General features: G+C 35.1%; 1 protein-coding gene across 1 annotated transcript in view; it reads left to right on the plus strand.

Annotated features, from left to right (window-relative positions):
* LOC127411211 (ALK tyrosine kinase receptor-like) overlaps positions 1-27,415 on the plus strand; it is a 710,256-nt gene that overhangs the window by 298,655 nt on the left and 384,186 nt on the right. The window contains exon 3 of the mRNA XM_051646605.1: positions 1,964-2,110. Coding sequence (XP_051502565.1) covers positions 1,964-2,110 — 147 coding nt within the window. The remainder of the gene's footprint in view (positions 1-1,963; positions 2,111-27,415) is intronic.

Raw genomic sequence — 27,415 nt, forward strand, 5'->3', positions numbered from 1 at the left:
GTAACAAATGACTTACAGTAAATATTGATCTGTTTTTCACCCACACCTATCATATCTCTTCTGAAGACATGGATTAAACCACTGGAGTCATATGGATTACTTTTATGCTGCCTTTATGTGCATTTTGGACCTTCAGAGTTCTGGCCACCATTCACTTGCATTGTATGGACCTAAAGAGCAGAGATATTCTTCTAAAAATATTTCTTTGTGATCTGCAGAAGAAAGTAATACATTTCACAGATGGTATGAGTCAATGCTGATGAACAATCACATTAATGTGCTTTAATAATCACAAAAAGCCCACATTTAGACTAATGTACTTTTATATAATTGTTTATAAATGTAATAATTGTTCGTAATAAATTATAATTGTTAAATGTTTATAATTGTATAATTGTTAATAATACATTTTACACTGGTGTCTTATATCACAGTGCTGTAGCCAGTTTTATAAAAAAAAAAAAAAGATTTATCCACTCGATTCCATTATGCCTTCTTAGCTATATAAGACTTCCTTAACAATGTAAGTACCTGGGACACACACGCACGCACACACACACACACACACACACACACATGTTGGTGCGGCTATCCTTATGAGGACTCTCCATAGACATAATGATTTTTATACTGTATGAACTATAAATTATATCCCCTAACCCTAACCCTACCCCTAAACCTAACCCTCATAAAAAACTTTCTGCATTTTTACATTTTCAATAAAACATCATTTAGTATGTTTTTTAAGCGATCTGAATTATGGGGACACTAGAAATGTCCTCATGAACCACATTTATAGCATAATGCCCTTGTAATTACCAGTTTGTAACCTAAAAAAATCCACCCAAACCCGCCCACACACACACACACACACACACAGACCAGGCAAAGGAACAGAAAGCATACAAATTTGTTCGGGGCCTAGGGATTCAAGCGGCAGTCCTCTGATAAACAACCTGGTCCCATTGGTTGGAATGTGGTTTGGAAGTCATTCCAGCAAATAAAAGAAACAAAAGCTTTCAAAACCATAAGAACAGTGTTGCATGTTTGATATCACAGCAGGAGAAGGTGGAAACCGAACTGTGATGCAATAACACATTAAAGTTCAATGTCACTGTGCTCAGTGCTTTTGTCGTAATAAAGAATGACTTTTGACATTCAAGATTTTGTGAATTCAAGTGTTGTAACTATTAACATGTCAGAGCTAAGCGATGAGCTTATGAGATAATCTAGGCTTATGTTCTTTAACACATTATTATTGAATTAAAATCATATGTGACAGTCACCTGACATCACACTCTGTCTTACTCTTAATTTATGACTAATTCTGGCAGAATTTAAATTTTTCATATTTGCTACCCACTTATACTGTAGATACCACCCTCATACAAAATGTTCAGTTTTGTAAAATAATTAATAATGTTGAATATTTGCATATGCAATATATATATATATATGTATTCTTTATAATTATTTGGTGTGTTCGTCTTTTGCTTTAGTGACAACATGCACTAAATCATGCACAAGTATGTGCAGAACCAGATGAACCATCTTATCTTATATGATTTGATAGTTTTCCAAAGAGCATCTTGTGTGACTCAAAGGAAGCAATGTGGCTTTATATTGTTACATCTGCATGAAAACAGGAATTTTTGGTATAATTGTGATATTATTTAAGGCATAATCATGTACACATCCAGACATAATCATGTACAAATCCAGACATTTTCAAGATATCTGGTTACAGGATATTCTTGGAGATTCAGAAGTGTCCAGATATTTTGAGATTTAAACGCAGCTTTATGTTTTTATTAAATGTATTTTAATAAAAATAAATCCATATATACACAAATGTTTTATTTAACTAGATTTAATCCAGCTATGATGTATTAATGACAATATTGACTAAATATAATGATTATTGTTAGTAAAATCAACTTTGTTTTCTCTCTTTCTCTATCAGATTGCTACAAAAAGGGAAAGTCATGTGACCGTGTGGTTCCAGGATATTTTCCTGAGTTTGCTTGGAGTTTGACATCAGCAGATGACTCCTGGGCGAAGGACGAGGCAATGAAGAAGACAAAAGCAAGTTCCCAGGGGTGGGACGAAGGTAAAAGGCTTCCATTGTTGTAAAGCAACTATAATGATGCTTTGCCACCTTTAGCCACAGCTGCAGTTCAGTTACTTTCAACTCCCAGACACATTTGATAAATAATTAAAGACTTTGTGAAATAAAAAAGGCTTTAGGTTCATTGTGGCCTTCATTAAATTGCTCAGCCCCATCTAAAAAAAAAAAAAAAAAAAAAAAAGGTTCCCATCACAATTTTTCATGCACTTCACTACTTTACTTCACAAGATTTAAATCCAAGGAATTGAACGGGGCATTGATAGAGATGTGGTTTGGTTTAAGTGGAGAACAGAGATTAATCATAATTTCATCTTTTCTCAGAGAGCTAGGTAGAGTAGAAATGATATGGAATGGAGATTATATTGCAAGAGAGAGGAGTAAAATTGAAAGAGTTGAGAAGAGAAAGTGGGGGCGAGAATGAGAGTCAAGAAAACCTCATTAGATAGTCAGGTTGCAAAGAAGGTTGGGAAATTATGAACTCTTCAGGCACAGCTCCTGCACTTCAAAGACAAATGTTGCAGTTCTGCATGCTGTTCAATCCCTTGCTGTGGCGCGCCATGCATGCCTCTTGTTCTTTTCTTACATACAACAGCATGGCAGGAATCCGAGACTTTATGAAATGATCATAAACATTCTTACCAAAATCAAAAATAAACTACAGCATAGATTGATCAAGGGGAAGTCTATTTTGTAAACAAAACACTTTTGGATACTGGTCTGTTATTTATGGGCATGATAGCCATACTTATGAAATGAGGCAACACTGGGTATGCTGTGATGTAGATGGACGTTTCTTTAACTACAGGCACATCTATATACCAGAGGTTGATTTTTATTCAAACTAAAATATTTTTTATTTCATTTTGTTATGAAATTAAAATTATTTGAACTATTTTAACCCTTGTCCAAGGCCCAGACTTTCAATCTTAAAATGTGAAATGCATCATAAAAATATGTTTACAAAAACAGAATGTATTGTGTGAAAATGATTTGTTTTACAAAAATTACAGCAGTCCCTCAATTTTGGTGTCATTTTTATTACGACCAATGATTTGACAAATTATTATGACCAATAATTTGACCTAATATAAGCAGTAGTGATGATTGCCTTAGCAAGGACCGCTGAGAAACACAGTCACTCATACTGCAACAAACAGGTCACATTGTCTGGGTATTATTTTATTCTTTTTTTTTTTTTTTTCTTACCAGATGAAGCTAAATTTGTAGGCTACATTAACTGTGGAATATGTTGTTAACTGTGATTTCTCCTGATATTAATATCTGCATGAAACAGAATTTTCATTTGTCTTTGCATGAATTGCATTATTCTGGAGGCAGCAGGTGACAAGTAAAATGTGAAATGTTAAGCACACATTTTGCAGTGAATAATGAATACAAATTCAAACATTAAAATAAATGAAAATAAAATCAATATTGCCTACAAACAGGTAAAATGAGGATTTTTTACGATAGGACACCATTATTTGGTTAAATAATAATAATAATAATAATAATAATAATAATAATAATGTTAATAATTTATATGTATATGTAAAATAATAATAATTTACATAGCATCTTACCAGAGTTCAAGAACACTTAACATTTTCAAATTTAGCACAGTTTAAGGAAGAAGAAGAAGAAAAAGACAGAGCATGTTTCAGTTTATTCCAAATAGATGAATACTTTATGGAGCATTTTTACTTTTTTTTCGGAATAAAATCTTAACCAGTTAATTACCTTAATCGCTGATGTGAGTATAAATGTGGTCAACTTTAAGAGATGGCTAGACGAGCTCCGATGTTAAATCACTTCAGGTCAGGAATTTAAAGGAATAGTTCACCCAAAAATGAAAATTTGCTGACAATTTAATCACCCTCAGGCCATCATAGATGTATCTGAGTTTCTTTCTTCATCAAAACAGAATTTAAGATTTTTAGGATGTAATTTCAGGCCTCCTCCTTTAAACAATGCAAGTGAATGTAATCCATTTTTTGATGCATCCTAAATATGCATATGCAAAAAAAAAAAACAAAAAAAAAACGTTGTTTCTTTCGATGGTCTGAAATCCTCAGGGGTAAAATGTTCACTGCACACCCTCCAATATTGGAGAGAATGTAGGGGTGTAATGATATCCAGGTTCAGCGCGATAAGCCAGCGCTTCAATCGCTCATGATCATGTATAGGCTATCGATGAAAACTTTATATTTTTCCTGGCATGCATTTTCTTTGGGGTTTCTGAAGGTTGAAGCATCCAGGATACACACACCAAATGACCATTTTGAACAATACACTTATACAAATACAAGTCTACAGCAAAGACAATTAAACTTTTGTACAGCGCTCCTCTTATAAACAATGAAGAGCTTCCTGCCTCCTCCTCCACACGTGACCTTACCAACGAGCTTACGTCATCCCTCTCATGAGCGCATGTCACAGAGATGTACGGAAGCGAACATTTGTAGTTAAAAATATATAAGAATTGTTTTGTTTCTAAAAAAAATAATCAGTCGTTTGGGTTCAGAAGAACTTTATTTGTCGACTGGAGACTGGAGTTATTTTGATGCACCCTAAATATGCATTTTGGATCATCAAAAAATGGAGTACATTCACTTGCATTGTTTAAAGGAGGAGGCCTGAAATGAAATCCTAAAAATCTTAAATTCGGTTTTGATGAAGAAAGAAACTCAGATACATCTTGGATGGCCTGAGGGTGATTAAATTATCAGCAAATTTTCATTTTTGGGTGAACTATTCCTTTAACATCACGCTCAGGTTTAGGCTGTAAATAAATACATGGGAATCACGTGTGAATCATGTGATACATTAACATAGACATTTCAAGAAATGGAAAGTGTATATGATGTCGTATCTTAGGACGTTTTCACACCTAGTTCGTTTAAGCACTCCAAGTGCTCTCAGAGCGGTATAACGTGTATATGTGAACAAACCAAGTGGTCTTAGACTCCCCTAAAAGGACCCAAAAGCGAACCGTACTCAAACCACCTCGGTAGTGTGAGTACGGATAATTTTTGGTCCTTTTGCGGTTCAATTGATTTGTGCGATACCAGTCCGCTTTGCATTTTATGACATAAGTACCTTGTGGCTTGCCATACATAACTACATTACATATTTCTTATTCCAGTCACAATTTACTGTCCATATATGGGAATTTTAAGTGAATATATATATATATATATACCATGATTACCATGACGTGTTTTTGTGTCTCATATCCCGTTCTTGTTGTATTATTTGAGCACCTAAAATTAATGGACCGGCCACATTCAGAGCAGAGCAGCGTATTAAGATGAACTGCTTTAAAGTGCTCTGATGGGCGTACCATCTACGGAGGTTCGTGCCAGACTCCCAAGAAAATACAAGTGAGGATTTTTATAGTTTCACTTTAATTTTATTTGCGCAATGGCAAATGTTCTTGGCTCATACACACAATGTAAATGGCATGCAAGAGGAGATGCTTGCTTGTTCCATTACTCTCAAGATGATAGATAAAGAAACATATTTTCAAATGCACATAGAATTTCAAATGTTTTCCTTCATGTGAAATAAGGGCTTGTAGGTTTTATCGAAAAGCCTTAACATAACGCGAGAGAGTGAAGAATTTAGGACAGAAATACAGTATACATTATTACTATTGCATAATGTAGTATAATTACCGGTGTTGTCTGGGTTTCATAAATTATATAACATAAAATATTACTTTTTATGTAATTCTATCCCTGTGCAATATTATTTTTAAAACCTTAAAAGTAATCATATAACCCCATTTTATTATATGATTTCTTGACCTATCTGTCATAAGCATATTTACACCTTAAGAAGTATGACCATTTGTATGACAATCATAATAAATCGCAATTATTTATGAAAACTTATTGTCAGCCATATTTCATAATCGTGACTGCCCTAGCTGCAATGGGGTCTGAGTTCTTAAGGAGCTTTGGTGTGAACAACAAGGGGTCTGAGACCACAATAATGTGAAGAGGACCAAAAAAGAAACTGGGTCCTCTTTTAAGTCCACTTACATTGTGAACACCAAAAGCACTGAGATCATTTGCAGCTGGTTCCCTTTCTGGTTCACTTTAACCGAACTGGGTTTGGTTCACTTAAAATGTACTATATGTGAAACCACCCTTAGTTAATATTACACTTGACAAGCTCCAGACGTGAACAATTAACAGAGACCACAAAAGGAGACCGCGCACATCCGATCTGAAATCGCAACGTACGCATTTTCATTCACAAGGTATAGACTTTAGAAATATTGGCTGCACATATTCATAAATTCATTGTAATTTTGGATATGTTTATTTAAAATGTCTCTTTATCCTAGTGCTTTTTGGATAATCAGGCATAAAAAATAAATAAATAATATTATTCCGATGAATCCATTATTAGTTTTGAAGTCATTATTCGTGACTTTCAGAATAAGGTATTTGACTTTTGGCACATCCCTAGTGCCCATAGTTGAAGAATAACCCAGATATGAAATATTCACAACACTTGCACTGCAGGCCTGTGGAAGGAACTGATAAGAGTAAACTATTTGTATATCATGAACTAATTACATTAAAGAAGAGGTCAATTTATTTATATTATTAATTTTCATAAATGCCAAGGGCTGTACACAAATATAACCAGCTTTTCCAGGCTTGCATATAAAGCTTTGATGCACTTGGCTTGAATGGAAATGAAAATATATTTGAACAAAATCATTCATGTCTTCTTTTACCAGTTACCAAGCAATGGACATTGAGTGAATGATTGCACTCACCTCCTTTCCATATGTCCTCAGCCCTATGGCTTTATATGTGACAGGAAATAGAGGATGAAACATTTGATGAATTAAGAGTGTAGAAATCCCAGGGCTATTTACCTATTCTATTGGCTGGTGCCCTGATGTTCTCCAGGGACTTGTTGTACTTCATGGCTGTCACCAGGAAGGCTTGAACCCTTTGGGAAGGGATTGGGTTATTTGGGGGTCAGAGTAATGAGGCGAGCTCTGGTAAGGTCACTGTTGCTGAGAGGAAGTTGGTGGTATTGGGTGGAATGAACGCAGATTGAGAGCAATGAAAATATATATATATATATATATATATATATACAGTATATATATATATATATATATATATATATATATATATATATATATATATACAGTATATATATATATATATATATATATATATATATATATATATATATATATATATACAGTATATATATATATCTGTGTGTTAAAGGAATAGTTCATTCAATAAATGAAATTTCTGTCATTATGTACCCACCCTCATGTCATTCCAAGCATTATTCATTATTCCTCATTATCTTTGGCACCCAGAGCCTGTCCTCCCTCTAGGCCCTTGATCCACAAGGGGGCCCACATACTGTCAAAGACATTATAAATAATGTGTTATGAACATACTGGGGGAGGGGGGCCTCCACACAAATTTTTGCTTAGGGCCCCCAAAAGGCTATGACAAGCACTATTGGCACCACATGCCGTTGGTTCTCACATAACTGAATGTGGGTGTGCCTATTGGAATATGCTGAACTGAGAATGAGTTCTGAGAATTGCAGTGGAGTGGAAGATTTTCAGTGAATAACAACTTAAATTTTGATCTGTCCATCATATAAAGCTATCTTATGGTTTCAGAAGACTGAATATAGTGCACAAGTCAGTATAAACTACTTTCATTTTGTTTTATTTTGTTCTTTTTGCTGATTGACACGTAAACTGTCATTGTACGTAAGAGGTGATTCTTTAAAAAGTCACGTTTTGTGTTTTACAAAAATAATAGCACACAGGTTTTGAGCAACATGAGGGTGTGTAAACTGACAATTTTTTTTTCTTTTTTTTTTCATTTGTGGGGGGGATAATAACAATATTTTATATAGAATTAGTAGATGAAATTTGATATGTCTAGTTTGGAGACTGTTTGCAAAGGCTGAAGTGCTCAAAAGACAACTTTGTGATTCCACCAATGCCCAGCTACACATCAGGGTGAAGTGTGTTGGTCTGAGTATGTAGCATGTTTGTTAATTGAGTCCACAATGAACCAACCTAGCCCTGCGATCGAGAGCTTAGACAGATTTGCATGAGAAGAACTAATGGTTGTTTACCTGCTTTTGGGATCATACTTGTTGGGCAGAAAAACAAACAGTTAACAGAGAGCGATAGAGTATTCATGATACACATCCACGGTATACACAGGACAGAATGGAGAAACCATTCTTATATGCTGTTCAGGTACAAATGACCGCCTGGCCTATGGTCTTTCATGGACAGCCCAACCTTCAACCTTCTCTCAATATGACATGAACATGGCATTTTTGTTTTAACAGTAGTCTTGTTCCGGAAGTAAAAATCCCATTCATTTTTATAGATTACTTATAAATATTTAAATATTTACCATGAGCTCCAATGTTGTTAATCAATGGTATATGGCTCTGTTGAAGCCATCAGTGCACATAATTTTAACTTTTTTTATTTTATTTTTTCATTTATTTTTGGGAAGAACTACACTACACATAGTCCAGCAGAGAAATATCCACCAATCAGAGAATGGTGGCAAACAAAGTGCGCCAAATGAGCCCAGTAGCGACCGTCCACTCCCATGGCACACTATGAATCACACCAAGTTGTTCTGCCTCATCTCTAAAACTATTTATATATTTGTATTTATCTGAATATTTTGCAGTAAACTGTGTGTATTGTTTCTATGTTTAATAAACAACTTCAAATAAATTGTTTTATATTTTCCTATAGTCTTTAATTGGATTACTTCATTCGCAATGCTTCATGGAATTATAGTTAATTCCTTAATGAAAAATGTTAAGTACACAGTCTTGTACATTTGTCTCTTTGTCTGATTTTCAAATACTTTTTAGTTTCAAATCAAAACTTCTAATACTGTGATTTTCTAATGCTGTGATGGTTGGTTTGGTTCCTGGCTTAGAATTATTTTACGAAGAATTTATTAAAAACTGAAACAAACAAACAAATAAATAAATAAATACATAAATAAATGTGATGAGGAGGAGGGTGTGGCTGGGCCGTAAGGATGGATGCCTGGTGCTGAATCATCCTAATCACCTGGGAGAGGAATAAAGATGAACCGGAGACACCACTTCGAGAGAGAGAGAGAGAGAGAGAGAGAGAGAGAGAGAGAGAGAGAGAGAGAGAGAGAGAGAGAGAGATGGATGGATGGATGCATGCATGCGGAGTTGTGTGTGTGCATCAGTGTTTGTGTTGCGTCTGATTAAAAGTCTTCGTGATTGTTCATCCGGTTCCCACCTCCTCCTTTCTGATAAGCAAGAGACCTTTTTGTTACAATAAATAAATAATTAAATGGGAAAAATATTTATGGAACCCAGATGGCTGAAAAAGGTAGGCAGGCACTGTTGTGCTCTATTGATTACTTTTTTAATGGGCCCCAGTATTTGCCCACTGGAATTATAATATATATATATATATATCAGAATCAGAATGAGCTTTATTACCAAGTATGCTTACACATACAAGGAATTTGTCTTGGTTACAGGAGCTTCCAGTGTACAACAATACAAAAACAATACAATAACAGCAGCAAGACATAGATAATAATAAAAAATTATTATAAACATACGTACATACACACACAGACACACACATATGTAGTGCAAATCTAATACAAATATGTTATCTGTTATGTACAGTGCAAATTACAAATCTGTTATGTACGGTGCAAACTTTTTTCTTTTTTTTTCCAGTGGAATGAAATGGCAGAAGAGGTTGGATAAATACCAAAAAGAATAAACTGTGTATTGCACATAGTTATTGTTCAATGGGGCAATTTAACTGTTCATGAGATGGATAGCCTGAGGGAAAAAAATACTGTTCCTGTCCCTGACGGTTCTGGTGCTCGGAGCTCTGAAGCGTCGGCCAGAAGGCAACAGTTAAAAAAAGTTAATGGGCAGGGTGAGTGGGGTCCAGAGTGATTTTTCCAGCCTTTTTCCTCATTCTGGAAGTGTATAGTTCTTGAAGGGGGGGCAGGGGGAAACCAATAATCCTCTCAGCAGTCTGAACTGTCCTTTGTAGTCTTCTGATGTCTGATTTTGTAGCTGAACCAAAACAGACAGTTACTGAAGTGCAGAGGACAGACTCAATGACTGCTGAGTAGAAATGTATCATATATATATATATATATATATATATATATATATATATATATATATATATATATATATATATATATATTGTAATTGCTAATGTTGCTGATGTTTCATAGCTGTTGGGGGTTTATTATTATTATTATTCTTATTATTATTTTATTTATTTATTTTTTAACCTTTTCAAAGATGATACATTTTTGATCATTTAAGTGTTTTTTTTATTATTTATTTATTTTTTATTTCTTCACTGAACTTGTCGCAATGCATTCTGGAATTGCAAAGGATGTGTGTACCTCTTGGAACAGCCTTTATATTGCGAGTGCACACATCATGCCTTAAAATGTTAAAGCTGATCTAATTATGAATCCGGAGACAGTAGGTTGAAAGTTCTTAAGTTCAAAAGTGAAAAGTTCTTCTGTGCCTCACAACATTCAAACCATTGCCCCCAGTGGCCAAAGCGAGAAGTGTTTTTGAATGTATGGGCACATATATGCTCCATTTTCCGGATTAAATGTCCACAGAGGGGTGTCAAAAGCTAGTTGTTTTTACTTGTAAATTATGTGATACAATGAAGAGGAAAGCATATTTGATTAACTCTACCCTAAAACCCCAACACTAAACCTAACCTTCAATCAAGAAAAAAAAAATAAAAATCTTAGAGGAAAATTGTAACATCGCATTGATAATGTGAATGTGATTACTTCCTGGTTTCCATCATGGTAAACCCATAAAAGGTAAACTTATTTGAATTAATGTTAAAAGGTCTGGTAAGAAATGTCAGCACTCGGCAGAATGGGGTCGATGTCAGGGTACAGGAACATTCAATTGCAACATGTCAACTTCCCTTTTTGAAACAGAGCCATTGTGTTTACCTTTTAGTTTGTGTTAGAGTTTTAAATGTGATATTCCATCCAAACTTTCATAGTACTCTGTACAGTATATGGGAAAAGGTTAAAAAGGTTGAAGTATAAATCATTTCTGTACACATTTCATTACATGAAGGCATATTTTTAAGAAAACAAAGAAAAAAATAAATACAAATAAAATGAGGGTGCCCATATTGCAATTGTCTTCAAAGGCAGGAGCTATTTTTGGACAAATCAAAATGGTACCCTTGCAACGACCTTTGCCCGCACCAAAAATATAAATCCACAGTTCCAGTGAAATTGAAATATTTTATTCATTGAACAGCAGCACACAGTTCAGCTCCATTTTAGATATTGTCACTTTTAATAGGTTTCTGCCGCTAGTCTCTCACAATTGCATTCTGGGAAAGTTTCGAGTGGCAGTGGTCCATGTCAACTAAGCAGCTAATTGAAGTTCCTACTAAACACGTTTATTTATTCATCTGTTTATTAGTCATTTACAGAAGGCAGTGACCAGGGATCTGGCTCTCTCTGCTGAACTGAATCAACTTCTTCACCTGTAAAGAGCCAATAGTGCTGTTGACAGCTGGAACACATGACCTCTACTGTCTGTCCGTACAGCATGGGTCTGATACACACTGTAGATCTAAAACAATGTGGAGGTTTTGTGAATAAAGATTCAATCAAACCACAGAAATTTCAAGAGGCAGAGGTCAAAGCAAAGTCACTAGCATGAGAAAGACACTTCCAGGAGAAACATCGTCATAGAACAATGAGACTTATATGGTCTTATCTTTAAGGTTGAAGGTGAAATGTGTAATTTATGTGCCACTGGCATCACCAAATGGAATTGAAAGATGACGACATGTTTTTCAAACAGGTTTCCCAAAAACTCCAACCTGCCATTTGTTGGCCATACTGATACTACCACCCCAAACTTACCAATAAACTCTGGCCAGAGTTTATATCAAATGTTTGGCATTTAGGATCAGGACGCAGTGCAGGACTGATTGAAACCCACATGTGCATTAACTACTAGGCTACGTCTCCATCCTCATGTCGTTTTTTTGCCAGATAGAAACATAGATTACACCACATGTTAAGTTATTGTTGTATCGTAATCTATGGACTGCTGTAAAATGGTTTACTATGGAGATTTATTGGTCCCAATGTTGTTTGTTGTTTTGCTGGCACTGATTTAAGCTTGCTGTCTTTAAATAATACAGTGACATCAAAGGAGGGAAATATTGTTTTAACACACCATAGAAACTACAGTGTTGAAATCTCCTCATTAACACTCAACGTTAATCATTAACTGTGAGGTGCTGAGAGCTCTAGAGCTTTTGGAACAATCACTTTGGCTATGTAATGCCAAGTTAAAGGGTTTGTCTTTTTGTTATTAGTTTGAATATCTACTGATTTCACACAAACAACTGTTAACCTTGGCATTTTATGCTATCCTAATAAGAAAGTCTATTATGGGTGAGGTATTCTACAGGTTGTGCCAAGGAGAAAATAAAACTGTCGATGCTTTAAACTATACAGATGAGCTAGCTGAGGCAATCAAACTCACTATCCTTAACTGTTCTCTTTATCTTGTTTTGTAGTGTAGCTAATTACTTTAAAAAATAAAAGTTGCTGGAGGGTAGTTTAACTACTTTAAAATATGAATAGCTTGTAGCTTGGTAAGTTTCAAACTACAACAGTTTCAAAGTAGCTTCCTCAACAGTGCCTACATTTAATGTTGATGTCAATTTTAGAGAAAACAACATTTCTGACAAAATTGCAGGAACTGTTGGATCTGTTATAAACTTTGCTAACTTTTATTTTCTTCTAGCAATCAATCAATAATCGAGCCTAAAATGTACTGACATGTTATTCCAAATGGGAACTTTTAGACATCAGTGGAGTATGTGCCCTTACGAAAAATCAGTTCTGACAAACTTGATGCAAATTTCCCACTCATTATTTTCACATGTAAATGAGCTTGCGATTAACTGCAAATGTTTGACAGAAGTTTGCAGCTCTTCAATGGTAGTGAACCTGCAGCAAATCTTTGGCAACAATGAAGAGTTTGCCACAAAGCTCATTTGCATGAAAATGATGAGTAGCGAATTAGCAGAAATTTGCAGCAAGTTTGCCAAAACTCTCAATTTATGAAAATGGCACGGTCACACAGCGAATTTCCGTGGGCGAAACAGAGTCATATTAATGGGAATCTGCGCAATCCTGAATTTTGCGCAATGATATCCCTGTGGCGAAGAATTTCCTTGCACTGATTTCGCCTCGAGCTCAAGTTTGGTGAACTTTGACAGGCGAAATTGCATGATTTGTCCAATAGGAAGTTGCTTGGTTTGGCAGTGACCTCTGTTTGGGCAGTGCTTCATACACAGCTACACTAAATATTCACTATGGACAAGGATATAGTTTGAGCGGTGAGTTTCTTTTTAACATAAGTCTCACAAAGTATAAAGTTCAGCATTAAAAAAGGCTGCTTGACAATCATATTTTTGCTGGTTTTACACAAGCTCAACATCTGCCCACGCCATCTTCGCCCATGGAATTTTCGCTGTGAGAGGTATGAGTGACCGTCCCTTAAGGGTAGAGCACCAGTAAATCCAACCTGATCTCATGAGCATTTGTAAGAATAGTACGAGAGGCTGATTTCTTAACATATTGTTTGTCTTTGTTTGTATGAAAATGCACAACTTTTACACCAAACAATTACATACAGTTCCCTCGTGTCCTCCCAAAATGAAAGTCTGCACAAATGTAAACCTTACAAAGAAGTGTAAGACCTTGCACAGACCCTAAACTCAACCATGATAGTAATGAATAAAGTCCTGTTGTGTTTGGTGAAAGGAAGAGAGACTTCCATGTTTCGAATGCACGTTTGTGATATTTTCCCAAATTGTAACCCCTAACCCCAACCCCATCCCTATCCCTAAACCTAACCATAAAGTGTGACACCTTACCCAGACCATTTAATACCTTTGCACAAAAGGATTTACCAACAGTCTCATGAGAATTCATAAGAATGGTATGAAATGGCAAATCATAAGAATTTGTACTATTTCACATGAGCATGATAGTAATGTAAAAAGCTCTGTAGTGTACGATGGAAGAAAGCAAAAGTTCTTTCATGATATATTTGTTAATTGTAACCCCTAACACAAACACCATACCTAAACCTAACCATAAATTTCAACCTGCTACCATGATGAAATTGAAAAATGTGTTTTGTTTATGATGAAAGAAAGAATATATGAGGGTTTGAAGGAGATGAAGGAAGCGTATGGGATTGGTTGGTGTATTAGTCAGACATTTTGGTACAAATGAAGTTGTACCAATTCTGATGAATTCGCCATCTCCTACTGTTCTTACAAATTCTCATGGGACTGTGTTGGCAAATGCTTTTGTGCAAAAGTATGAAATGGCAGTGACAGTCACATTTTTTTGTGCTCCACAAAGAGCAACTATGGACACTTTTCACAGACTGTGATAATGTGTTTCAGCCTTATTTAGCAGCGTAAATCTAGAAAACTTTTTTCATATTTTCAATTTTTATTATTATTGTTTTTATTATTATTATTATTATTATTATTATTATTATTATTTAGTGTATATTTATAACATTATGCTTTGGGTTATATTTCCCTGAAACTAGTTTAAATATACAGGTTACTATAGCTGTGATAGGGTTTCTAAATGGCTGCTGAGGGCGTGACGGTAAATATGGCATCTTTCTCTCTTCTGAGTTATCCAGCCCTCTCTATTTGTTTTACTTTTGTGGAAAGTCATGGAAACGTAAAGGTGGATTTTTTTATTTATTTTTTATTATTATTTTATTTTTGCTGAGCAACCATTTAAGCAAAAACATTGGTTGCACTTTATTTTACAGTATGTGTACTTTCAGTATACTTACAGTGTACTTACCCAAGAAAGTACTGAGAAATATTAGGTAACTACATGTACTTAATATGGGTTAAGGTTAGTGTTGGGGTTAGGTTTAGGGTTAGTACCTAGTAATTACTGTAGTTGTTGGAATTATATAGTACGTAAATATAGAACAGTACTGTAATTAAAGTGCTACCAAAACAATATTTACTGTGGTCTCCAATTCACCGCTGTAGAAGTTTAAACTGTAATAATTTACTTACGCATTCCAAACCCGGAAATGTGAAAGGGTTCATGGCTTGAGTATTACATGCTGAAAGTAACATTTACATGCCTAATTAAAATTTTAGATCTCCAGGGAGGCAAGTCCAGTGATCTTAGATGTAAAAGAGCTTAGATTAATGGACAACCAAATTTATTTGTTTTAATAAGTAACACTAGACTTTTGACGCCAGGTAGGGTCGGACCGGCAATCGGAAGAGTCTGTAATTTTCTTTGTCTACCGGCAGGCCGGCAGATTCACATTAATATACTGTATAAAAGTAAAGAAATAAGAAATAGGCAATTAAATGAATTAATCTCCTTTAAAATAATATATTATTGCTGAACAATAAATGTAAGTTTAAAAAAAAAAAAAAACAACAATCACCATATTTCTTCATTCCTGAATGTTTCACAAAGCCATTTGATCAAAGAGTATCGAAAGAAAGAGAAAGGGGTCGTTCACACAGAACATGGCCTTGTACAAAAAAAAAGATGCAGTGCAACAAACAGAACATAACGCAGGTGTCTCAAGACACTTTTTTAAAAAGTTCATTATTAAAAATAATTTGCCACTTTTGTACAAGATGCTGAACAACAGCGAGACACAGCACAACAGTCAAAGACATCAGTCTAGGGCATGTTTTCATGGGGAGAAATTTGAAAAGCAGTGCGGGTGGACGCTTACACTTGCAATGTCACCGGGCTTGCCTATGTTCCTAAGCTTCTTACTCTGGCATTACCTAAGTGGCATGTAAGAGGAGGATTGCACTGAAGTTCCTGAAAAAAAAGACTTGATCAACCAGATCACAAAAAGTAATCTCCTATGACGAATATTTACAACCATGGTACCCAACAGACGTCCTGCAGGCTGCATCCGGCCGACAAACCATCTTTGTTTGGCCCCCGTGATGTTATCATCACGTAAAATAATTAAATGTACATGAAGTTTGAGGTGTCAGTTTTCTATGGCATTCACAGTAATTCTCAGTATCAAATAAAATGTTGGAACGTCATAAAGAAAAAGAAAAGGCACACTGATGAAATTAACAAATTAAGATACAAAGGAGCAAATATAAATCTGTTTATAAGACATAACATGAGTCAGTGTCTATAGCGCATAGATCAGTCTGTTCTATTTATGCGAAACGTAGCTCGACGAAACCCATCTATCAATCAATCATAATAATAACAATAAATATACAGTACATATTACTCTATATATATTATGTATCTGTTGTAAAACCTACAGTATATTCAGTGCACTGCAAGAATCCTGAAATTTTGTGTCCCAATCTGACCCTGGCGTTGGGATAAATTAGAGAATTTGGCACTCTACCAAACCTTTAAAATTATATTTGTACCTTTATACACTTTTACATCTGCAGACATTGCCTGCTAAAAAATAGAACAAAATAAAAAATTAGTAAGAAATTTTAAGAAACAGTAATAAAAAATAAACAAAAACACACAATATAATCAATGATACTGAAAGCTAATTGGTGTAAATGGTTGCCTCTGAAAATGCATAATTTGAATATCCATTTTGATGGATATACATTAAAGAGGAGCCTTTATGTTGTCAGCCTTCTCTGGCATTTATGTAGTGATTAAAATTCACTTAGGCTAAAACAAGTGAAATAAAAATACAATATTTTATTTACTCGTGTAACATTGGTGTCTAGGAGTGGAAGAGGAAGAAAGGAGACGCAGGAGTAGAATCTTCTAATCCTTTAATTATAAATGCCAGAGTGGAACAAACACTGGAGCTAACATCACAAAATAGCAAACCAAGGAAACACTTCAATAACTCAACGTAATACTTCAAGGACTGCCAAATTAATGACCAAAACAAGAGGATATTTATACAAAAGGAACTAATGAGGGAATGGAATACAGGTGAAGATAATAAGAAACAGATGGAAGTGATGAGGGCAGTGAAACATGGGAGATGTAGTCCAGAGGGAAATTTCAAAATAAGAGTCTTTGAAGAAATGAGGGAGACAGACTGTGACAACTAGCACATAATTTAATAAAATATGTTTTCACATCAAATGTATCTAAATTGTGCATATTAGTAAGTACATTGTTCAAAACAACTGCTGATTTTATCACTTCAGTTGTAACATTTAGACATTTTTGAGGAGCTAAGCTGTCCTTTCCTCCTCTGAAAGATTGCCAATGTACATGTATAACATGAAACATTATTACTTTAATAACATGATCTTGGGTAAGGTTATCCAACAACATCTGGATTTCAAAGGAGTGCTTCAAAAAGCTTTTCTGCCGCATGTGTATTTGAGAGCATCTGCAGTTTTTCTCTCTACTGGATTGGCTGAACTGGTTGAGCAGGCAAGAGGTTTTGCATTAGACTGATATTCTGAGATACAGGTTGGTGCTGGCACAAGTGGGACCTACACAATATAAGGCAGGTGGTTTTAATGTTGTGGCTGATATATATATATAACATTAAAACCACCTGCCTTATATTGTGTAGGTCCCCCTCGTGCCAGCGCCAACCTGTATCTCAGAATATCATTCTGCTATGCTATTCTTCTCACCACAATTGTACAGAGCGGTTATCTGAGTTATAACTGCTCTGAACAACTGTGGTGAGAAGAATAGCATCTCAGAATGCTATTCTGAGATGCGAGTTGGTGCTGTATATATATATATATATATATATATATATATATATATATATATATATATATATATATATATATATATTTTTTTGCAAGACCATGTGTCCTACTGTTGCATCCACCATGAGCAGTAAGTGTGAAAGAGGTACTCAGAGATACAGCTGATCATGACATTGTCTGATTTATTCAGGATTATAAAATGATTCTGATTTATTCAGAAAAAAATCTGACCATTTTTTATATATATATATATATATATATATATATATATATATATATATATATATATATAATATATCTTGCTGAGGACATATTAAGTTGCATGTGCTTCCAAGTATAGAGCATGCATAAAATAAATAAATAAATAAAAATCTAATTAAATTATTTTAAAATATAAGTAATGAGTATATATATTTCCTTTAGATTCAATTTTTACAGTATTTTTATTATTATGAATTTCTTGATTTTTAAAACAAAGATAACATTTATATGTAAGACATTTTTTGTCCCTTATCTCAAGAATCAGTGAAGTGCATATGGCCACCAAGAGATGGCACCAATTACATGATACAGACTCAGTGATGACTCAAATGGCACAGAATGAAACTCATTCTGTGAAATCTCATTACTAAAATAATGTCTGCTTGCTATGCAAACATATAGTCATTGTTGTGTTTGCATGTGAAATAACTTCTTATGTACAGTTATTATGTTTTATTTGTTTGGAGAGGCTTTGGGCAGTTTTGGTAACTAGGATAAGTTATAGCATTTATGTAATTTTTTGATTGCTGTTGTATCAACAACATTTTACATTGGCATGATTACATGTTTCAGAAAAATAAGAAAAAAAAAAAATGTTTGTGATTATTTTCCCCAGCAGTTTCTTAGGCTGAGAGTCTCAGAATTTATCAGAATCAATATCATACCAAACAGTTGACCCTCTTTTTTTATTTTTATTTTTTTTATTTATTTACTTATTATATATGTTTTTAATTTTGGGTAAGCCACTGAAACAGGAAATCTTAAAATAAATAAATAAATAAATAAATAAAAACATACATATATATAATGATGCTGGTCAGATCTGTGCTTTTTCATTCTATGAACAGACTAAGATGTAAGTATAAAAATGGGGGCAACAGAGCACAGCACTTTCCTCTATTTTGTCTGTCTTGTTTCATACTTGATGGGGAATGCAATGCATGCATTGAAGGCAGAAATGCCTCTGGGAACCTCAAGTTCTTTTGAAAGATTACACCAAGGAAGACACAGTAGATAACAGAGATCTCACCCTTATTTTTTCCTCTGTGAAATTATATAAAAAGACACATGGGTTAAGACCATCATTAAATTAGCTCTTAAAAAGTTTATTCAGGTCTCACTGATAGATTTTCTGCCCACTCTTCCAAGCAAAATTGCTCAAGCTCCATCAAATTGGATGTGGACCATTAGCAAACAGCAATTTTAAAGTCGTTTCACAGATTCTCAATTAGACTAAGGCCTTGGCTTTAACTACAGTGCTCTAGGAAATTAATAGATTATTTCACCCAAAAAAAAAAAAAAAAAGTTCTGTCTTCATTTAGTAACCCTATTTCGTAACCCTCCTGTTGTTCCAAACTTGTATGACTTTCTTTACTCCATGGGACACAAAAGGAGACATTTTTAAAGAATTGTACAGGTCACACTTTTCCAAACAATTGCAATGATTGAGGAATGAGGCTTTCAAAAAAGATATAATATATGTGGTCTAGACCAGTCTTATCTAATTTTAAATAGCTATCCATTAGAAACATTCAGTCTAATCTCATGAACATCATGTGACCATTGCAAAAACTTTTGTGAACCACAATTACGTGCTTCGTTACATGTTTGCTGCAGTTTCCCAGTGAAATGTCCAACGAGGCCCTGATCAAAAGTTTACATACCCTTGAATGTTTGGCCTTGTTACAGACACACAAGGTGACACACACAGGTTTAAATGGCAATTAAAGGTTAATTTCCCACACCTGTGGCTTTTTAAATTGCAATTAGTGTCCTGTGTATAAATAGTCAATGAGTTATGTTAGCTCTCATGTGAATGCACTGAGCAGGCTAGATACTGAGCCATGGGGAGCAGAAAAGAACTGTCAAAAGACCTGCATAACAAGGTAATGGAACTTTATAAAGATGGAAAAGGATATAAAAAGATATCCAAATGCTTGAAAATGCCAGTTAGTACTGTTCAATCACTTATTAAGAAATGGAAAATTCGGGGATCTCTTGATACCAAGCCAAGGTCAGGTAGACCAAGAAAGATTTCAGCCAAAACTGCCAGAAGAATTGTTTGGGATACAAAGAAGAACCCACAGATAACCTCAGGAGAAATACAGGCTGCTCTGGAAAAAGACGGTGTGGTTGTTTCAAGGAGCACAATATGACGATACTTGAACAAAACTGAGCTGCATGGTCGAGTTGCCAGAAAGAAGCCTTTATTGCGCCAATGCCACAAAAAATCCCGGTTACAATATGCCCGGCAACACCTTGACACGCCTCACAGCTTCTGGCACACTGTAATTTGGAGTGACGAGACGAAAATAGAGCTTTATGGTCACAACCATAAGCGCTATGTTTGGAGAGGGGTCAACAAGGCCTATAGTGAAAAGAATACCATCCCCACTGTGAAGCATGGTGGTGGCTCACTGATGTTTTGGGTGTGTGAGCTCTAAAGGCACGAGGAATCTTGTTAAAATTTATGGCAAGATGAATACAGCATGTTATCAGAAAATACTGGCAGACAATTTCCATTTTTCTGCACGAAAGCTGAGCATGGGACGCTCTTGGACATTCCAGCACGACAGTGACCCTAAGCACAAGGCCAAGTTGTCCCTCCAGTGGTTACAGCAGAAAAAGGTGACGGTTCTGGAGTGGCCATCACAGTCTCCTGACCTTAATATCATCGAGCCACTCTGGGGAGATCTCAAATATGCGGTTCATGCAAGACGACCAAAGACTTTGAATTTGGCCAAGACAAATGGGCAGCTATACCACTTGACTGCATGCTGTCATTGATGCTAAAGGGGGCAATGCACAGTATTAAGAACTAAGGGTATGCAGACTTTTGAACAGGGGTCATTTCATTTTGTTTTGTTTTAAGATTGTGCCATTCTGTTATAACCTACAGTTGAATATGAATCCCATAAGAAATAAAAGAAATGTGTTTTGCCTGCTCACTCATGTTTTCTTTAAAAATGGTACATATATTACCAATTCTCCAAGGGTATGCAAACTTTTGAGCACAAATGTATTTGTATGTACAATTTACAATATGAAACCTCTGACAGCCTCCAAAACCAAACCCTAACCATTTGTTAACAAGATAAAAAAAAATAACAGGCAGATAAATGTAATCACATTAATTTATTCAGAAAAATGGCAGTACAAAAAAATTGTCCAAATGACGATGTACTGCATTCGAAATGTTCTCTGATGGCATACTTCAGTGAGGAAGTGAGTGGAATTCAAGTTATTAGAAATTCTTCTTCTGATCACCTCCTTTAATGTGTTGTCATATTGAATTCAAATGAATATATAACAGAATATGGCGTGTCGCAAACTTTCACAAAACGCATGACAGCCAATGAGAATTCAAAGTCACTGGTGAAAACATTTCATAACGCTTCTTGAACCAGTATTTTTCTTTTTTTCTTTTTTAATCATGGGGAGTTGGCTGTTACAGACAGCGGATGGAGACAGAGATCAATGAAGCACCTCTGATTTAAAAAAATAAATAAATAAATAAAAAAAATATTGTTAGTTTGTTCATCACTTCTTTTCTATTTTCTTGCAGGCAGGCTCCAGATCAGTTTTTATGCATTATGCGTCTGTCTAGTCTGTGTCGGAACCTGGTCTGAAAACAAAATAAAAATTAAATGCTTGAATAATGATTAAACGATTGCAGAATTTTAAATATATATTTTTTATAATTTGAGTTTAGTGTTGGTTAAAGTTAAATAATCCTTTGAAACAAGTTGCATACGGCACCAGAAATTGCACAGAACAGAACAAAACTGTTATAATGTCATCTTAGATTAATATATAAACTGAGTTTAATAAATGTGATGGCAATAGACATTTCATGAATCTCACTGATTATAAATACAATAAAATCAGCGGATTCATTCCATGAGTTTAATATTCATGAATTCAGTAAGGATATGTAAACATTTGTCTCTAATTACGTTTTACAGGTGTTCTCAACGTGGGTGTTCAAAGGATGCCAGGGAGCGCTAATAGCAAATTAATAGAGACGGGGGCATTAGGTTACAAATGGTGGGGTGGGGGGCGTTTATCAGTCATAATAATCAAATATATAGTCGAGTTCCTCTTTGCATTAAAACGTTTCTAGACTTGGAGTATATCAGTTGGTTTTCAATTATACAGGCTGGTACGCATTTGTACCGCGGTTGATCTGATTTTGAAGTCTAGCGACGCATCTGAAGTGTCTGGTTTAGCAGCGTCAAATACACAGGCAGAGGCACAACCTCCTCTAATGCACCTGTATGGCTCTGTAGATGGATACGGTTCAATGGACAGAGCAGCACAAGCACAAAGCTCTTAAAGTTCAAGCTCTTACACTCACAGCTTTGCAAGAATCAGTGAGAAGCAAGGCGCGAGACATGGAAACCATTGGATTTCGGTGCAGAATTTTACATCACCACCCTTGAATTTACTATAGTAACACTAACTGTACTTTATGCAAAAATAGATTGCTAAGTAGGGGGTGTTCATCAAAAAAAAAAAAAAAAAGAAAAAAGAAAAATTGAGAACCACTGTTTTACATGATGTCAATATGTCCTTACTGTACATTCTGGTGTAATGCAAACATAAGCTAATGCATTTTATAGAACCATACTTTACGTAAGAATACATACGAATGCTCATGAGATCACATTGATATGATTCACAAAGCCTTCTGAAGTCACTGATAGCTTTGTAGGGAGTCAGTAAACTAAACTTATTCATAATTTAATTATATAAAAGTCACTACTGTTAATCTTTGCCACGGTTAAGCTGTTAACCACCGATTGAGTCAGTGAATTGAACTTGTATGTATATACACACACAGCCAAATGTTTAGAATGACGTACAGATTTTGCTGTTATGGAAAGAAACTGGTACTTTAGTTCATCAAAGTGGCATTCAATTGATCACAATGAATAGTCAAGACATTATTAATGTGAAAAATTACTATTACAATCTTATCTTTGCCCAATCTAACCTTTTCTTTTTCTGTTTCAAGTGGCTTTTCCTTAGCAATTCTTACCATAAGGCCTGCACCCCAGAGTCTTCTCGTTACTGTTGTACATAAAACTGGTGTTGAGTGGGTAGAATTCAATGAAGCTGTTGTCATGAAACACAGAAGGGTTGAACCCAATAGCGGGAGCTTTATTGATGAAGATCATTATTTAGGTCAAATGTTATAGGACAGATCGGTAACTTAACTTCAATGACAGAGGCAGTGTTTGCAGGGAGTTTGCAGAAGGAGAGCCAATCCAGGAAGTCCTGTTCACCCCGTTTCTCAGCAAGCCCACCGGGAAAATTTCCGGTTCTCCAAATGGACAGTCCGCCCCTCTGTAGAGATACTGATTTAAGAAGCATTTGGAGTGGTCTCTTAATTTTTTCCAGAGCTGTATATATATGTGCAAGTATGTGATTTTCCGAAGTTTGAATCCACTTGTGAAAATGTTTCTATTATGCATTTTTTCTAATTTAATCGTTTATTTTTCTTATTACAAATTATATTATCAGTGTAACAGTTTGAGTGAAAACCTGATGATTATGATATAATCATGATCCCGCATGTTAATTTTCACAGAGCATCTTAAATGCTTTAATGAAAGAAAACCTGTCCTTTTGTAGGCTACTAAATGAGTTACAGTTAATGTCACAAATTTGGTTATTTGATTACTGATCACAAAATGTTGTGCAATCTTAAATATTTCTTATATTATGTCATACTACATTTTCAAAATCACACAGAGCGGTAATTACTAGCACGCAATCAACAGCAAGAGTGGAGCAGGCTATTTTACTTGTATTAAGTTTTTCGCACCTGCATTCCAGTCTACATCTTGATGTAATCCTTCCTCATGATCATGCAGCCTGTTTTCATTAGCTGAATCAGAGACTAAACATTATTAAAATGTGAGGAGACTAGCGCTGCGTGCAAGTCATTCGCATATCACAAGCCGATCAACTATTTAGCCATTTTTGGTGAATCACACCTACAAAATCCTAAAACTTTATTTCCAGGTTTAATTTATATTTTGATTAGACTCAGATTTTTATGTTTTCTCTTTTAATCTTTTATTGTAAGTTTGAGTGTGACTGGTTAAAGGAGGGTGTACCTGTATGCTGGGTTGGAAATCTCAAGGATTCATAGTGGTGTTTTCCTTATTACATCACATGTTGTTCTGAAAGCATTAAGAAATAAATGAAACAGGGAATGTAGGCTGTCATCCACGCAGCCTGACCGAAGCAAAGCGAGTGCGTTCACTCACGTGATTAAGCGAACGTGAAGTGCTGCCGGCTTGTGATGCGTGAATGGCATTCACGCGCTGCACTAGTCTGTTGGGTATACTGCAGCCTCATCATATTTTAACTTTCTGTTTAGTCTCCCATTCAGCTCATGAAAACATTTTGTGTGATCATGAAGAAGGATTACATCAAGATGTAGATTGGAATGCAGGTGCGGAATTTCATCTAAATAAAATAGTCTACTCCTCTCTCGCTGTTGCTGGCATGCCAGTGATTACCCCTCCACGTGCCATAGTTTGCCGACCCCTGTTCTAGAGAAAGATCTTCTTTTTTGTTGTTTTTGACCTAATATTGACCTTAAGACATGCCAGTATATTGCATACTGTGGCAACTCAAAAACAAACACAAAGACAATGTTAAGCTTCATTTAACAAACCAAATAGCTTTCAGCTGTGTTTGATATAATGGCAAGTGATTTTCTAATACCAAATTAGCAATTTAGCATGATTACTCAAGAATAAGGTGTTAGAGTGATGGCTCCTGGAAATGGGGCCTGTCTAGATTTGATCAAAAATGACTTTTTTCAAATAGTTATGGTGCTGTTTTTTACATCAGTAATGACCTGACTATACTTTGTGATCAGTTTAATGCCACTTTTGTGATTTAAAGTACCAATTTCCTTCCGAAACAGCTAATTCTGTACATTCTCCCAAATTCTTGCCACCAGTGTATATATATATATATATATATATATATATATATATATATATATATATATATATATATATATATATATCACACACACACACACACACTTGAAAGCTATTTGGTTTGTTAAATAAAGCTTAACATTGTCGTTGTGTTTGTTTTTGAGTTGCCACAGTATGCAATAGACTTTTGGTAAATTTTAGGTCAAAAATGGCAAAAAAGAAACAGCTTTCTCTAGAAACTCATCAGTCAATCATTGTTTTGAGGACTGAAGTCTATACAATGCTTGAAATTGCCTAAATCTGAAGATTTCATACAAAGGTGTACACTACAGTCTTCAAAGACAAAGGACAACTGGCTCTAACAAGGACAGAAAGAGATGTGGAAGGCCAGATGTACAACTAAACAATAAGGATAAGTACATCAGTCTCTAGTTTGACAAATAGACGCTTCACATGTTCTCATCTGACAGCTTCATTGAATTCTCCCCGCTCAACACCAGTTTCATGTACAACAGTAAAGAGAAGACTCAGGGGTGCAGGCCTTATGGTAAGAATTGCAAAGAAAAAGCCACTTTTGAAACAGAAAAACAAAAAAGAAAAGGTTAGAGTGGGCAAAGAAACACAGACATTGGACAACAGATAATTGTAAAAGAGTGTTATGGATCTTAACCCCATAGAGCTTTTCTGGGATCAGCTAGACTGTAAGGTGCGTGAGAGGTTCCCGACAAGACAGCCACATCTATGGCAAGTGCTACAGGAAGCGTGGGGTGAACTGTGTGGTTTGGGTAACTGTCTTTTCGGAAGATGGATTATTTTCCAAATACCTGTAGTCCTGTAAATTGCAACAGTTTTCCGCCAGGATTTGTTCTGTACTTAACTCCATCCATTTCCCTCTATCTATAGTTTTCCAGTTGCTGCTGCAGAGAGTTATGCCATGTGATACAGCCACCACAATTCTTCAATGTTCCAATGGTGTTCACAGTGTGATATGCTGGGCTTTGTTTGGGCAACACATAGTGCATTCTGGCCCAAAATTTTAATTATGGTTGTACCAAACCATAGCATCTTGCTCCAGTTGTTGAATCCACCAAATTTCCACTGGCAAACTTCTTCTGAGAGCAATTTTTCTTTCTTTTTTTTTTTTCTTACCACCCTTTCACACCAGTTTGATTTATAAAGTATGCATGCTACTGTTATCATTATTTTTTTAATGATTTGACTTGATTTATCATTTAAGCTGTTTACTTTCATCATCTTTGTGTCTTCATAATGTCGACTTATTTCCTCAGTGAAGCAACAAATTTGTTCCTATAGTGAAACTGAATGAAGTTGGTGCTAGCAATGCCAAGGTCATAGGTTTGATTCTCAGGGAATGCAATGACTGATTAAATGTATAACATCAATACAATGTAGGCAAGGCAAGTTTATTTAAATAGTACATTTCATACACAGTGGTAATTCAAGATGCTTTGCATAGGCATTGAAAAAAAGAAAAATAGAAACACATACAGTAAGTCCACGTAAAGCCATGTGAGACTGAGCAATAAAAGCAATAAAAGTTTAGTATATACATTTATTAAAATGAATCAAAAGGAAAGAAAAAAAGAGTACATAAACAGAATATTGCAGTGCAAGTTGCTTGATTCAGTTGATTATACTGTATAACAGAGTGTGTTGTACAAACCTCCTCAGGTATTCATAAATTATAGCCATTTGCTTTAACATCTAAAAAAAAAAAAAAAAAGTCCAAGGGGATGAATACCTTTATTTAATCAAAAACAGGTTAAATATAAACAATTCTAGACCCTGTAAAAATAAAATATATGCATTTTTTTAGTTATCTCTCTTTTTTAAATAAATTAATGAAATAATTTAATATTTAATAATAAATTCAGTGATTGGCTTTTTTGAGTTCACTTTTAATAAAACCTGTAATCTTTTTGTGATCTTGTATGAGACTTGTTTGAGAGAATTGTATTTTTATGGAAAAGTTTATTAGCCAAAGACATATTGAGCTAAAAATGTGGTGCTACATTTTGGTTCATGTGTTCATGGAAGTTACAGTGGATAAATCCAATCTGGAATTGAAGAATTCTTGTCCCTACTACAGTCTATGTGTCACGTTATGTCTTCCTCATTTTTCCCTAGGACTCTTATTTTAAAGTTTTCTCCTGGACTACATCTCTAATAGTGCACTGCCCTCACCACTCCCAGCTG

This window comes from Myxocyprinus asiaticus, chromosome 20 (genome assembly GCF_019703515.2).
Source record: "Myxocyprinus asiaticus isolate MX2 ecotype Aquarium Trade chromosome 20, UBuf_Myxa_2, whole genome shotgun sequence".
Taxonomy (NCBI): Eukaryota; Metazoa; Chordata; class Actinopteri; order Cypriniformes; family Catostomidae; genus Myxocyprinus; species Myxocyprinus asiaticus.